At 43.4% G+C, this 15478-nt stretch overlaps 1 protein-coding gene across 1 annotated transcript; it reads left to right on the top strand.

Annotated features, from left to right (window-relative positions):
• The first annotated feature begins 7019 nt into the window (after positions 1-7019).
• LOC116359231 (CCN family member 3-like) lies at positions 7020-14983 on the top strand. Its single transcript, XM_031811703.1, has 5 exons — positions 7020-7253; positions 7381-7609; positions 7954-8208; positions 9718-9929; positions 13596-14983. Exons 1-5 carry the CDS (start codon positions 7203-7205, stop codon positions 13887-13889), a joined length of 1041 nt encoding a protein of 346 aa, XP_031667563.1. The 5' UTR covers positions 7020-7202; the 3' UTR covers positions 13890-14983.
• The last annotated feature ends 495 nt before the right edge of the window (positions 14984-15478 follow it).

Genomic DNA, 15478 nt, shown 5'->3' with positions numbered 1-15478 from the left:
TTCTATTTGCTAACGAAGGCGTTGATCCTCCAGACTCTTTGCGCATTTGGGCAGAAGTGCCTGGGAACCAGATGACTACTCTGATGATAGAATAGAGGCTGTACAGGCCCTGTTTTAAGATTGAGAAGACACATTATAGTGTCCTTGTACAACACCAGCACGTACATCAAGAGGTTGGACTGACATACAGAAGGTTATGGGTTTACGTCCCTTGACAGGTAGCGGTCTGAGATGAAAGATTGATTAGTGGCAATGGGAAGTATTGAAGCCCCTCAGAACCTCAAAAACATTGTTTGATGGAAAACTTCAATGATCTGAGTGTTTCCTTTCAAACTTGTCTCTTGGATTATTCCTCCAACTACATCTGTTCTGTGTTGGAGAAACCAGTGGAGCTCCACTTTATCCCATGTAGGGAGTAGCAGGTATCAACTGGTTCCTCTCCAGAACCCATTCAGGTTTGGGGAAACACTGTCAATGGAACACAAGGAAATTGAGGCTGAATGAAGCAAAGCAGTTTTAATAACAGCACTGTTGACCTTTTTATCCTTATTAAACTGCCATTAGAATTCAAACCATCGCGTTTGGCAATGAGGCTGCTCTGAGCTTCAGAAGTTGTATTGACCTCAGCCTCGCAGGCCAATAAGTGAGCAGGCCCAAATGTCACAGAGACCGTGGCCAGTGTTCTGTCAAACCCATGTCATTAAGCACTATAATGTTATCCCAGTTATGACTAACTCTGAAACGCATGTTTTCAGATCGCATCATACAGGCTGTGAAATAGGTTAGGAGTCTGTTCAGCTCGCAGACATTGGTTGGAGGCAGGAAGTGAACACACACACACACGGACACACACACACAAAGTTTAATTTTACACACAGTGACACTATGTAGGAAATAGGGTGCCATTTGAGATGAAGCGCTAGTGTACGGCCTGGATGGCCATTAATCACAGTACTCTGCCCTGTCTGCCCTGTCCGTCTGCTGGGCCTTCAGAGGTGCATAGTGGACGGCCTGGATGGCCATTAGTCACAGTACTCTTCCCTGTCTGCCTTGTCTGCCCTGTCTGTCCTGTCCGTCTGCTGGGCCTTCAGAGGTGCATAGTGGACGGCCTGGATGGCCATTAGTCACAGTACTCTGCCCTGTCTGCCCTGTCTGCCCTGTCTGTCCTGTCCGTCTGCTGGGCCTTCAGAGGTGCATAGTGGACGGCCTGGATGGCCATTAGTCACAGTACTCTGCCCTGTCTGTCTGATGGGCCTTCAGAGGTGCATAGTGGACGGCCTGGATGGCCATTAGTCACAGTACTCTGCCCTGTCTGCCCTGTCTGTCCTGTCCGTCTGCTGGGCCTTCAGAGGTGCATAGTGGACGGCCTGGATGGCCATTAGTCACAGTACTCTGCCCTGTCTGCCCTGTCTGCCCTGTCTGCCCTGTCCGCTGCTGGGCCTTCAGAGGTGCATAGTGGACGGCCTGGATGGCCATTAGTCACAGTACTCTGCCCTGTCTGTCCTGTCCGTCTGCTGGGCCTTCAGAGGTGCATAGTGGACGGCCTGGATGGCCATTAGTCACAGTACTCTGCCCTGTCTGTCCTGTCCGTCTGCTGGGCCTTCAGAGGTGCATAGTGGACGGCCTGGATGGCCATTAGTCACAGTACTCTGCCCTGTCTGTCCTGTCCGTCTGCTGGGCCTTCAGAGGTGCATAGTGGACGGCCTGGATGGCCATTAGTCACAGTACTCTGCCCTGTCTGCCCTGTCCGTCTGCTGGGCCTTCAGAGGTGCATAGCGGACGACGGAAATATTTCACATGTTACGCTATGTGCGTAGGTTAGACTTCCTATCACACTCTCTTGAATTATGCTCTGAATTCGGATGCATACTCTTTATTTTCTTGCCTGAGTGCGATTGGGGAGACTCCCATTCAAAAAGGGAGTTGATTGGAAGGGCTGTCACTGAGTTTAGATTTCTAGAGACCACAGGATATAATGTTGTATGTGACTGATACACAAATCCACTAGATTTGATAATAATGAGAGCAAACTGATTTGGCTCTGGGTTTTTCCTGGTACTGTAATTGTAGCTTATTACAGTAGGAAATACAGTAGATCACCTAAAACCATAGGCCTGAGATAGAGAGCCTGAACAAATCATCATCTATTTCATTAGGCTATTTTGATTTTGTTAATAATTCAAGGTTAATTATCCAAGTCAAGGAGTACACATAAAACACTCTCTGTTGTTTTGCTAATACATTTTTCTGTGTTACATCATAGAAAATACAGAAAGGCCAAGGCATCGACATACAGAAGGACTAGTTCAGGGCATCAACATACAGAAGGACTAGTTCAGGGCATCAACATACAGAAGGACTAGTTCAGGGCATCAAGATACAGAACGATCAGGGCATCAAGATACAGAAGGACTAGTTCAGGGCATCAAGATACAGAACGATCAGGGCATCAAGATACAGAACGATCAGGGCATCAAGATACAGAAGGACTAGTTCAGGGCATCAAGATACAGAAGGACTAGTTCAGGGCATCAACATACAGAGGACTAGTTCAGGGCATCAACATACAGAAGGACTAGTTCAGGGCATCAACATACAGAAGGACTAGTTCAGGGCATCAACATACAGAAGGACTAGAACATGTATTTTCTATTCTATTTACATTCTCAATTACAATACAATAATATTTTACATTTCTCCAAGTTTCTCTCCCGGTGTGGATGGCTTTGACGTAGAGTTTTCATGGTCTCGCTCCAGAGGAATGCACCAGACCCAGTCAGCAAACACACAACTGTGAAGTCTGACATTTTTCAACTTCCAGAGAGAACACTATTTGACCAGCAGTGAATCAAGTCACTGACAGCAGCAGCAGAGAGAGCTGCTCTGAATCTCAGGTCACATTAATAAGATGCTTTTCCAGCAGCTGCTCTTTCTGGCGGGAGCATGAATAGGGAGATATGTGTCCCAAAATTACACCCTATTCCATATATATATGTGCACTGTGTAGGGAATATGGTGCCGTTTGGGACGTAGCCTAGGGGTAGAAGGAATTGGAAGCAGCATTGTTTTAGGTGTAGGGGTGATAGCCGAGATATTTCATTAATTATTATGACTGGTGATAAATGAAGAATGGAAACAGTGTTTCATGGAAAGAATGGGAGGAATGCAGAGCTGGACTCCAAAATAGGAATTGAATCAAACCTTAGTGTTATCTGCAGCTGCTGTGAATCAGCCAATCAAATCTAGCCCTGTATGAAAGGGTCAAAACGGACACGTGGAAAATCAACAGTTGACATATCCACATATCTGAATGATGAATACAAAGCACTGGAGCCCGAATGATATGTGTCGTTTCATCTAAATGATCGTCTGTGTAGATCAATATATATCAATAATTCCAGCGATAACCGATGTATTCGACACACGTGACAAATACATTTTGATTTGATTTGATTTGGTTCAATAAATTCGATGAGAAAAGGGAATCTCATGGTGGTCTGAACACGGGGTCATTCTCATGATGTGTTCTTGTTATTATTGTTATTATTGTTATTATTATTGTTGTTATTATTATTATTATTGTTATTATTGTTATTATTATTGATGTTATTATTATTATTATTGTTATTATTGTTATTATTGTTATTGTTATTATTGTTATTACTGTTATTATTGTTATTGTTATTATTGTTACTATTGTTATTGTTATTATTGTTATTATTGTTATTAGTATTGTTGTTATTGTTGTTATTGTTATTATTATTGCTATTATTATTGTTATTATTGTTATTATTATTACTGTTATTATTGTTATTATTGTTATTATTATTATTGTTATTATTGTTATTATTGTTATTGTTATTACTGTTATTATTGTTATTGTTATTATTGTTATTACTGTTATTATTGCTATTGTTATTATTGTTATTGTTATTGCTATTATTATTATTGATATTATTGTTATTACTGTTATTATTGTTATTATTGTTATTACTGTTATTGTTATTATTGTTATTACTGTTATTATTGTTATTGTTGTTATTACTGTTATTATTGTTATTATTGCCATAAAAGAAGAAATCAACCTTTGAAACATATTTCTTGGCTCTTTTCGATAACAATTTCTGAGGACTCAGTGTGGAAAATGTTTTCACTTTTTCATTTCCCTGTAAACCGGTATGTTGGCAGAGACCTGTATATCGGTACCAGTGAGTTTAGTTCCTTCAGAGATCAGAATCGGACCTCATAAAACACATTGGTTGGTCACTACAAAGCACACTGCACAGCCACCATCCAAAGCAAGCTCATCATGCTGACTTATAGGCACACATAGTATCCCAAATGGCACCCTATTTGCTACATAGTTCACTACTTTTTGACCAAGGCCCATAGTGTCAGAAGTGGGAAAAGGGTGCCATTTGGCAAACAGACAATGCTAATGAACTCCCCGGAGTCTTACATTACACCACCAAGGTCATCAGTGATGTCCCCATCTCCGACCGGCCAAAATCCCCATCTCCGACCGGCCAAAATCCCCATCTCCGACCGGCCAAAATCCCCATCTCCGACCGGCCAAAATCCCCATCTCCGACCGGCCAAAATCCCCATCTCCGACCGGCCAAAATCCCCATCTCCGACCGGCCAAAATCCCCATCTCCGACTGTCCAAAATCCCCATCTCCGACTGTCCAAAATCCCCATCTCCGACTGTCCAAAATCCCCATCTCCAACTGTCCAAAATCCCCATCTCCAACTGTCCAAAATCCCCATCTCCAACTGTCCAAAATCCCCATCTCCAACTGTCCAAAATCCCCATCTCCAACTGTCCAAAATCCCCATCTCCAACTGGCCAAATCCCCATCTCCAACTGGCCAAATCCCCATCTCCAACTGGCCAAAATCCCCATCTCCAACTGGCCAAATCCCCATCTCCAACTGGCCAAATCCCCAAGTCCCCATCTCCAACTGGCCAAATCCCCATCTCCAACTGGCCAAATCCCCAAATCCCCATCTCCAACTGGCCATGTCCCCATCTCCAACTGGACAAATCCCCATCTCCAACTGTCCAAATCCCCATCTCCAATTGGCCAAATCCCCATCTCCAATTGGCCAAATCCCCATCTCCAATTGGCCAAATCCCCATCTCCAACTGGCCAAAATCCCCATCTCCAACTGGCCAAAATCCCCATCTCCAACTGGACAAATCCCCATCTCCAACTGGACAAATCCCCATCTCCAACTGGACAAATCCCCATCTCCAACTGGACAAATCCCCATCTCCAACTGGACAAATCCCCATCTCCAACTGGACAAATCCCCATCTCCAACTGGACAAATCCCCATCTCCAACTGGCCAAAATCCCCATCTCCAATTGGACAAATCCCCATCTCCAACTGGACAAATCCCCATCTCCAACTGGACAAATCCCCATCTCCAACTGGACAAATCCCCATCTCCAACTGTCCAAATCCCCATCTCCAACTGTCCAAATCCCCATCTCCAACTGTCCAAATCCCCATCTCCAACTGTCCAAATCCCCATCTCCAACTGTCCAAATCCCCATCTCCAACTGGACAAATCCCCATCTCCAACTGGACAAATCCCCATCTCCAACTATGTGTCAGACAGAGGGGCGACTAAAGAACATGCCCAGGCTGAACAACACTGGAAGACACTGGGGTGCCGTTTGAGACTCAGAAATGGTATTTTAAAACACTGGCAAACACAGTGGTGATGTCACTCATGTGGGCTGATTCAGCCAGTTGCCTCATTTGTCCTACTTCAGGCAGAGGCACCCACCACACCATAACTCGTGAGATAAAACCCAGATGGAGTAGCCATCTAAGTTTCCCCCTAGATTTGTAATTATGCAGCCAGCAAACGTTCCAAAGAGAAACCTCTTGCCCACTGACTGCCGACTGACATCTAAGGAGCCACCATCCAGTGTGATACCTATTCTGCAGTCAAACCAGATCGACCAGTGTGATATCTATTCTGCAGTCAAACCAGATCGACCAGTGTGATATCTATTCTGCAGTCAAACCAGATCGACCAGTGTGATATCTATTCTGCAGTCAAACCAGATCGACCAGTGTGATATCAATTCTGCAGTCAAACCAGATCGACCAGTGTGATATCTATTCTGCAGTCAAACCAGATCGACCAGTGTGATATCTATTCTGCAGCCAAACCAGATCGACCAGTGTGATATCTATTCTGCAGCCAAACCAGATCGACCAGTGTGATATCTATTCTGCAGTCAAACCAGATCGACCAGTGTGATATCTATTCTGCAGCCAAACCAGATCGACCAGTGTGATATCTATTCTGCAGTCAAACTAGATCGACCAGTGTGATATCTATTCTGCAGTCAAACCAGATCGACCAGTGTGATATCTATTCTGCAGCCAAACCAGATCGACCAGTGTGATATCTATTCTGCAGCCAAACCAGATCGACCAGTGTGATATCTATTCTGCAGTCAAACCAGATCGACCAGTGTGATATCTATTCTGCAATCAAACCAGATCGACCAGTGTGATATCTATTCTGCAATCAAACCAGATCGACCAGTGTGATATCTATTCTGCAACCAAACCAGATCGACCAGTGTGATATCTATTCTGCAGCCAAACTAGAACTATTTTAATTCCAGAGATGTAATGAGCACAATAATGAAAATCAGGGATCGGAGGAACTAGTTTGAAGTAGGTTCATTTGAATGATCATGAAAAATGTTGATTATTGATATGAATAGCAGCAGTAAAACTGTCAAATGAGCTTATGTGTTCTAAATACTAGTAACATAGCCTTCCTCTGTGTACGAAGAACTCAGGATCTAACAGGAAAATGTGAGTCTCATCCTGATCCAATCAGATGTCAGAATTCCCAGACTCTACCAGGGCCAGGGGGTTAATCCCTCCATCATCCCCTTCCTCCCTCCCTCCCTCCATCATCCCCTTCCATCCTCCCTCCCTCCTCCTTCCCCCTCCTCCTTCCCCTCCTCCATCCCTCCTCCTTCCCCTCCTCCTCCTCCTCCCCCTCCTCCATTCCTCCTTCACGCGTCACTGTGTCGTTAGACAGGACCGTTATAAATGGCTCTGCACACACTTCTGAAGCACGCCAAAGGGATTTACAGAGCTTCAGCAAGATACAAAGGAGGGAAAAGTCTACACAGAGAAAACTACCTTTCACTGAATCAGGATGTCTAAGCTTGCAGAGAGAACCCTTTTCATTTTCTACATTTCAACACAGGTAAATAAATTCAGTTGGCGTTACAGAGTAGACTTATCCAAACTATATTACGTGAAGGATAGAAAAGCAAGGAGCAACAACTTTGAAAAGTCACACTTGAACACAGTTTTCCCTTTTTTCTCTCCAGATTTGCTCCCAGATCTTGGCGCAGGTGTGTCAGACCAGGTGCCTCTGTCCGCAGGAGCCTCCGCTGTGCGCCCCCGGGGTCCAGTTGATTCTGGATGACTGCGCATGCTGTCTGGTCTGTGCAAGGCAGAAAGGAGAGGTATGCTCGGAAATAAGTCCCTGTGATACACACAGGGGTCTGAACTGCGACTACACGGCCGATGTACACCAGAGGACAGGTGTCTGTGTCGGTGAGTCATTTGTTAATTATATTGAACCAGTGATGTTCTAGTGTAGGTGTCAGAACGGGGTAGATCCCCTGGCCTTGTCTCAATTGGATTTGCTCAACTCCTGCGTACCTCTCGTCTTCTCTCGCCTCCTTTTGAAAAAGGTCAAAGGTAAACAAAGAGTGGTAGCGGGGGCCCCGCCCCTATCTAAGAGCTATTGATGATGATGATGATGACAATTCACATTCATTTGAAGACACAAACACTTAAACATATGACATTTTGGATTTTATCCAGATTTGAGTATTGGAAATGAAAAATGTTAAATAATGATTTGTGCTTTTCTTGTGTCCTGCTCTCTTCCACAGCACATGAGGGAGACATCTGCCTGTTGGACGGTTCAGTGTACCAGAACGGAGAGACCTTCTTCCCTAGCTGCAAGTATCAGTGCACCTGCAGGGACGGTCAGATCGCCTGCGTGCCGCGCTGCAACCTGGACGTGATGCTGCCGGGCCCAGACTGCCCTCTACCCAGGAAGGTGGCGGTCCCAGGGGAGTGCTGTGAGAAGTGGGTATGTGAGCCCCAACCAGAGGCCAGTGCCTTGGGAAGCTTCGCCATGGCTGGTAAGCACTCAGTCTATCTGCACTCAAATCAGATCCAAATGTTATTTGTCACATGTGCCGAATACAACAGGTGTAGTAGACCTTACAGTGAAATGCTGAATACAACAGGTGTAGTAGACCTTACAGTGAAATGCTGAATACAACAGGTGTACTAGACCTTACAGTGAAATGCTGAATACAACAGGTGTAGGTAGACCTTACAGTGAAATGCTGAATACAACAGGTATAGTAGACCTTAGAGTGAAATGCTGAATACAACAGGTATAGTAGACCTTACAGTGAAATGCTGAATACAACAGGTGTAGTAGACCTTACAGTGAAATGCTGAATACAACAGGTGTAGTAGACCTTACAGTGAAATGCTGAATACAACAGGTGTAGTAGACCTTACAGTGAAATGCTGAATACAACAGGTATAGTAGACCTTACAGTGAAATGCTGAATACAACAGGTGTAGTAGACCTTACAGTGAAATGCTGAATACAACAGGTGTAGTAGACCTTACAGTGAAATGCTGAATACAACAGGTGTAGTAGACCTTACAGTGAAATGCTGAATACAACAGGTGTAGTAGACCTTACAGGGAAATGCTGAATACAACAGGTGTAGTAGACCTTACAGGGAAATGCTGAATACAACAGGTGTAGTAGACCTTACAGGGAAATGCTGAATACAACAGGTGTAGTAGACCTTACAGGGAAATGCTGAATACAACAGGTGTAGTAGACCTTACAGGGAAATGCTGAATACAACAGATGTAGGTAGACCTTACAGTGAAATAATTTCTGACAAGCCCTTAACCAACAATGCAGTTTTAAGAAAAATAAGTGTTAAGTAAAAAATAGATAAGTAAAAAATAATTAAATAACAAATAACAAATAATTAAAGAGCATCAGTAAGATAAAAATTTAAATATCAAATAACAATGAATTAAAGAGTAGCAGTAAAATAACAGTCTCTAGTGTACTACATAGCAAATAGGGTTCCACGTGGGACGCAGTTCCTCTCTCTACTTCTGACGTGACTGATACTCTGGTGCAAGCCACAAAGTCAAGAGACAGATTCTGGCATGCCTCTAGGTTGACCTGGCTGGCTCTGTGTGAAGGGAAATGCTGAATTGCCTCGGAGTACAGAGCGAGAGACTCACAGAGCAAGTTGATTTATCCCCGGAAGCCTCTGTGTAGAACTCTGGAGCCAAAACATTCCATTTCATGTTCTCTGGAATGTGATGCACCTTGGATCGTTCTTAATCTGTGATCAATGGACTTTAGGCACCTAAAGAAATTCCGATAGAACTGTGAATTGGATTACCTGTATATTGATTATACACCAATGTAGGGGAATTAATTATGCAAACCACACAGATCCCAATACCAGCCAAACATACGTTTCCTCTGATGCACTTTTGACCAGTAATTCTTACATCCATCAATCAATCTAGCGTGAATCTGTATTTCCCATGGCAACATCTGTCTCATCCGGTGTGTCTCTCCCTGTCCTCCCGTACAGCCTACAGACAGGAGGAGACAGTGGGGTTTGACTCGTGGGACCCCAGTACTAACTGCATAGAGCAGACTACGGAGTGGGGCGCCTGCTCTCGGACCTGTGGCATGAGCATCTCCACCCGGGTCACCAACAAGAACCCCCGCTGTGAGATGGTCAAGCAGACGCGTCTGTGCATCGTCAGGCCCTGCGACAAACAGCAGCAGGATGTTCCTAAGGTAGGATACTCAACCCACTGTTACTGTACTGATACCAGTAGCAGGATGTTCCTAAGGTAGGATACTCAACCCACTGTTACTATACTAATACCAGCAGTAGGATATTCCTAAGGTAGGATACTCAACCCACTGTTACTGTACTAATACCAGCATTAGCAGCAGCAGGATATTCCTAAGGTAGGATACTCAACCCACTGTCACTCTACTAATACCAGCAGTAGGATATTCCTAAGGTAGGATACTCAACCCACTGTTACTGTACTAATACCAGCAGTAGGATATTCCTAAGGTAGGATACTCAACCCACTGTTACTATACTAATACCAGCAGTAGGATATTCCTAAGGTAGGATACTCAACCCACTGTTACTATACTAATACCAGCAGTAGGATATTCCTAAGGTAGGATACTCAACCCACTGTTACTGTACTAATACCAGCAGTAGGATATTCCTAAGGTAGGATACTCAACCCACTGTTACTATACTAATACCAGCAGTAGGATGTTCCTAAGGTAGGATACTCAACCCACTGTTACTATACTAATACCAGCAGTAGGATGTTCCTAAGGTAGGATACTCAACCCACTGTTACTATACTAATACCAGCAGCAGGATATTCCTAAGGTAGGATACTCTACCCACTATTACTATACTAATACCAGCAGCAGGATATTCCTAAGGTAGGATACTCAGCCCACTGTTACTATACTAATACCAGCAGTAGGATATTCCTAAGGTAGGATACTCAACCCACTGTTACTATACTAATACCAGCAGTAGGATATTCCTAAGGTAGGATACTCAACCCACTGTTACTATACTAATACCAGCAGTAGGATATTCCTAAGGTAGGATACTCAACCCACTGTTACTATACTAATACCAGCAGTAGGATATTCCTAAGGTAGGATACTCAACCCACTGCTACTATACTAATACCAGCAGTAGGATATTCCTAAGGTAGGATACTCAACCCACTGTTACTATACTAATACCAGCAGTAGGATATTCCTAAGGTAGGATACTCAACCCACTGTTACTATACTAATACCAGCAGTAGGATATTCCTAAGGTAGGATACTCAACCCACTGTTACTATACTAATACCAGCAGTAGGATATTCCTAAGGTAGGATACTCAACCCACTGCTACTATACTAATACCAGCAGTAGGATGTTCCTAAGGTAGGATACTCAACCCACTGTTACTATACTAATACCAGCAGCAGGATATTCCTAAGGTAGGATACTCAACCCACTGTTACTATACTAATACCAGCAGTAGGATATTCCTAAGGTAGGATACTCAACCCACTGTTACTATACTAATACCAGCAGTAGGATGTTCCTAAGGTAGGATACTCAACCCACTGTTACTATACTAATACCAGCAGTAGGATATTCCTAAGGTAGGATACTCAACCCACTGCTACTATACTAATACCAGCAGTAGGATGTTCCTAAGGTAGGATACTCAACCCACTGTTACTATACTAATACCAGCAGTAGGATATTCCTAAGGTAGGATACTCAACCCACTGTTACTATACTAATACCAGCAGTAGGATATTCCTAAGGTAGGATACTCAACCCACTGTTACTATACTAATACCAGCAGTAGGATATTCCTAAGGTAGGATACTCAACCCACTGTTACTATACTAATACCAGCAGTAGGATATTCCTAAGGTAGGATACTCAACCCACTGTTACTATACTAATACCAGCAGCAGGATATTCCTAAGGTAGGATACTCAACCCACTGTTACTATACTAATACCAGCAGCAGGATGTTCCTAAGGTAGGATACTCAACCCACTGCTACTATACTAATACCAGCAGCAGGATGTTCCTAAGGTAGGATACTCAACCCACTGTTACTATACTAATACCAGCAGTAGGATATTCCTAAGGTAGGATACTCAACCCACTGTTACTATACTAATACCAGCAGTAGGATATTCCTAAGGTAGGATACTCAACCCACTGTTACTATACTAATACCAGCAGTAGGATATTCCTAAGGTAGGATACTCAACCCACTGTTACTATACTAATACCAGCAGCAGGATGTTCCTAAGGTAGGATACTCAACCCACTGTTACTATACTAATACCAGCAGTAGGATATTCCTAAGGTAGGATACTCAACCCACTGTTACTATACTAATACCAGCAGTAGGATATTCCTAAGGTAGGATACTCAACCCACTGTTACTATACTAATACCAGCAGTAGGATATTCCTAAGGTAGGATACTCAACCCACTGTTACTATACTAATACCAGCAGTAGGATATTCCTAAGGTAGGATACTCAACCCAATGTTACTATACTAATACCAGCAGTAGGATATTCCTAAGATAGGATACTCAACCCACTGTTACTATACTAATACCAGCAGTAGGATATTCCTAAGGTAGGATACTCAACCCACTGTTACTATACTAATACCAGCAGTAGCAGGATATTCCTAAGGTAGGATACTCAACCCACTGTTACTATACTAATACCAGCAGTAGGATATTCCTAAAGTAGGATACTCAACCCACTGTTACTATACTAATACCAGCAGTAGCAGGATATTCCTAAGGTAGGATACTCAACCCACTGTTACTATACTAATACCAGCAGTAGGATATTCCTAAGGTAGGATACTCAACCCACTGCTACTATACTAATACCAGCAGTAGGATATTCCTAAGGTAGGATACTCAACCCACTGTTACTATACTAATACCAGCAGTAGGATGTTCCTAAGGTAGGATACTCAACCCACTGTTACTATACTAATACCAGCAGTAGGATATTCCTAAGGTAGGATACTCAACCCACTGTTACTATACTAATACCAGCAGTAGGATATTCCTAAGGTAGGATACTCAACCCACTGTTACTATACTAATACCAGCAGTAGGATATTCCTAAGGTAGGATACTCAACCCACTGTTACTATACTAATACCAGCAGTAGGATGTTCCTAAGGTAGGATACTCAACCCACTGTTACTATACTAATACCAGCAGTAGGATATTCCTAAGGTAGGATACTCAACCCACTGTTACTATACTAATACCAGCAGTAGGATATTCCTAAGGTAGGATACTCAACCCACTGTTACTATACTAATACCAGCAGTAGGATATTCCTAAGGTAGGATACTCAACCCACTGTTACTATACTAATACCAGCAGTAGGATATTCCTAAGGTAGGATACTCAACCCACTGTTACTATACTAATACCAGCAGTAGGATATTCCTAAGGTAGGATACTCAACCCACTGTTACTATACTAATACCAGCAGTAGGATGTTCCTAAGGTAGGATACTCAACCCACTGTTACTGTACTAATACCAGCAGTAGGATATTCCTATGGTAGGATACTCAACCCACTGTTACTATACTAATACCAGCAGTAGGATATTCCTATGGTAGGATACTCAACCCACTGTTACTATACTAATAATACAACCCAAAGCACAGTTGTAGAGGGAAAATACATCACGAATTTAAATAGCAGAATAGAAGTTCAAGTTCCACTTGCCATTCAGACTAAATGCAAATCTTCCGACTAACAAAACTCACAAGAGCTCTGACAAAAATACAGGACAGAAGTATTCCAGTGTTTCGCCGACTGACAACCATTTCCCTCCTCTAAATCCTCAGAGAGGAAGCAAGTGCCTGAGGATGAGGAAGGCGGTGAAACCCGTCCGGTTCAGCTATAAGAACTGCACCAGTGTGCTGACCTACAAGCCCCGGTACTGTGGTGTGTGTACGGACGGGCGTTGCTGCACCCCCCACAGCACCGAGACAGTGCAGGTGCAGTTCCAATGTGCTCAGGGTGAAGCCATCAAGAAACCCGTTATGTTCATCAACACCTGCGCCTGCCACTACCACTGTCCCAGAGACAACGTCGTGTATCGACCATCAGACCTGATCTACAGCGGTTACAGGTTATAACGCTGTTACCACAGACACAACGACAGTTTCTCCTATTCCTCCGTGACAGTAGTATTGTACTGTACTGTAGTCGGGTGACTCTATATGTTCGTGACTCTAAATGTTCTTGACAACATCTTCCTGAAGGTGTATGGTTGGTCTCATGAGGGAGAATCTCAATTGTATACTTATCGCGTTCCTCTCTCGTCGCCTCCTTCTCAAAACCCATTGGATGAGAAAGCCAGATGTCCCTCCCATCTGACATTCTCCTCCAATGGGTTTTGAGAAGGAGGCGAGGAGAGAGGGTGCGAAGAGAGAGGACGCGAGGAGTATGCAATTGAGATTCTCACAGTCAGCACTTAGCTACTTTTACAGAATGGATGAGCTTTCTGCATCTGATATAACTGGAAACGTTGTGCTTTAGTGTATCATAACGACAGAGTTTTCCTTTTCTGCTTACTGCAAACGGCCTCAGTGATCATACACAGCTCATGGGTCAGCTTTAAACAGACTCTGACTCAAACGGCCTCAGGAGATCATACACAGCTCCTGGGTCCGTTTTAGACAGCCTCTCACTGTTCCAGAGGTATTTCCCGAAATAGCGGTTAGGCTACCTACAATCATTTCAAGTGCAATGTCTGCACGTCCAACAATTCTCCAGCTGCACGTCACAAAAGAAATGTCTGGTGAAAGCAACACCTGCTCACTGTTGTATTTGTTCTGGTGAAAACCTGTGTTTCTATCCCCCCCTCATTCCTCTGACCTTTGACCTTGTAGATGTTTGCAGACTCTTGCCCTCTCCCAGGCTCTCCAGTCAACCCGGTCTTGGCCCACACAACAGTCATGTCGACAGCCAGGTCAAAAGGTTGTTCTTCATAATGTACTGTCGCTTTCAACAGCCAGCCTGTAAGTCTCCGATCTTGGACCTCTAGCCCCGCCCCACTTACACGTCAGACCTGGGTCAAATACATGTGTCAAAACAGTGTGCAGGCTGTGGGTGGAGTTGGCAGTTTATGAGACTATTCCATTGGTTGCATTGTACAGGGCAAGCTAGGTCAAGTTAAGTCAAGCTAAGTTAAGTCAAGTTAAGTTAAGTCAAGCTAAGTCAAGTTAAGTCAAGCTAACTCAAGCTAAGTCAAGTTAAGTCAAGCTAAGTCAAGTTAAGTCAAGCTAACTCAAGCTAAGTCATGCTAAGTCAAGTTAAGTCAAGTTAAGTCAAGCTAAGTCAAGTTAAGTCAAGTTAAGTCAAGCTAACTCAAGCTAAGTTAAGTCAAGCTAAGTCAAGTTAAGTCAAGCTAAGTCAAGCTAAGTCAAGTTAAGTCAAGCTAACTCAAGCTAAGTCAAGTTAAGTCAAGCTAACTCAAGCTAAGTCAAGCTAAGTCAAGCTAAGTCAAGTTAAGTCAAGCTAACTCAAGCTAAGTCAAGCTAACTCAAGCTAACTCAAGCTAAGTCAAGTTAAGTCAAGCTAAGTCAAGTTAAGTCAAGCTAACTCAAGCTAAGTCAAGCTAAGTCAAGTTAAGTCAAGCTAACTCAAGCTAAGTCAATATATATATATATGTCACCCAGTTCTGATATATACTGTCATTGACGCAATGTAGATTTTCCTTAAA

This window comes from Oncorhynchus kisutch, unplaced genomic scaffold, assembly GCF_002021735.2.
Source record: "Oncorhynchus kisutch isolate 150728-3 unplaced genomic scaffold, Okis_V2 Okis02a-Okis13b_hom, whole genome shotgun sequence".
Lineage (NCBI taxonomy): Eukaryota > Metazoa > Chordata > Actinopteri > Salmoniformes > Salmonidae > Oncorhynchus > Oncorhynchus kisutch.
This window is presented reverse-complemented; position numbering and strand designations above follow the sequence as displayed.

What these genes read in the sequence shown, in the direction of transcription:
- LOC116359231 (XM_031811703.1), top strand. Translation starts at nt 7,203, where the DNA reads ATGTCTAAGCTTGCAGAGAGAACCCTTTTCATTTTCTACATTTCAACA. An exon ending in GAGGACAGGTGTCTGTGTCG is followed by an intron (nt 7,610 to 7,953) that starts GTGAGTCATTTG and finishes TCTCTTCCACAG; the next exon opens with CACATGAGGGAGACATCTGC. An exon ending in GGGAAGCTTCGCCATGGCTG is followed by an intron (nt 8,209 to 9,717) that starts GTAAGCACTCAG and finishes CCTCCCGTACAG; the next exon opens with CCTACAGACAGGAGGAGACA.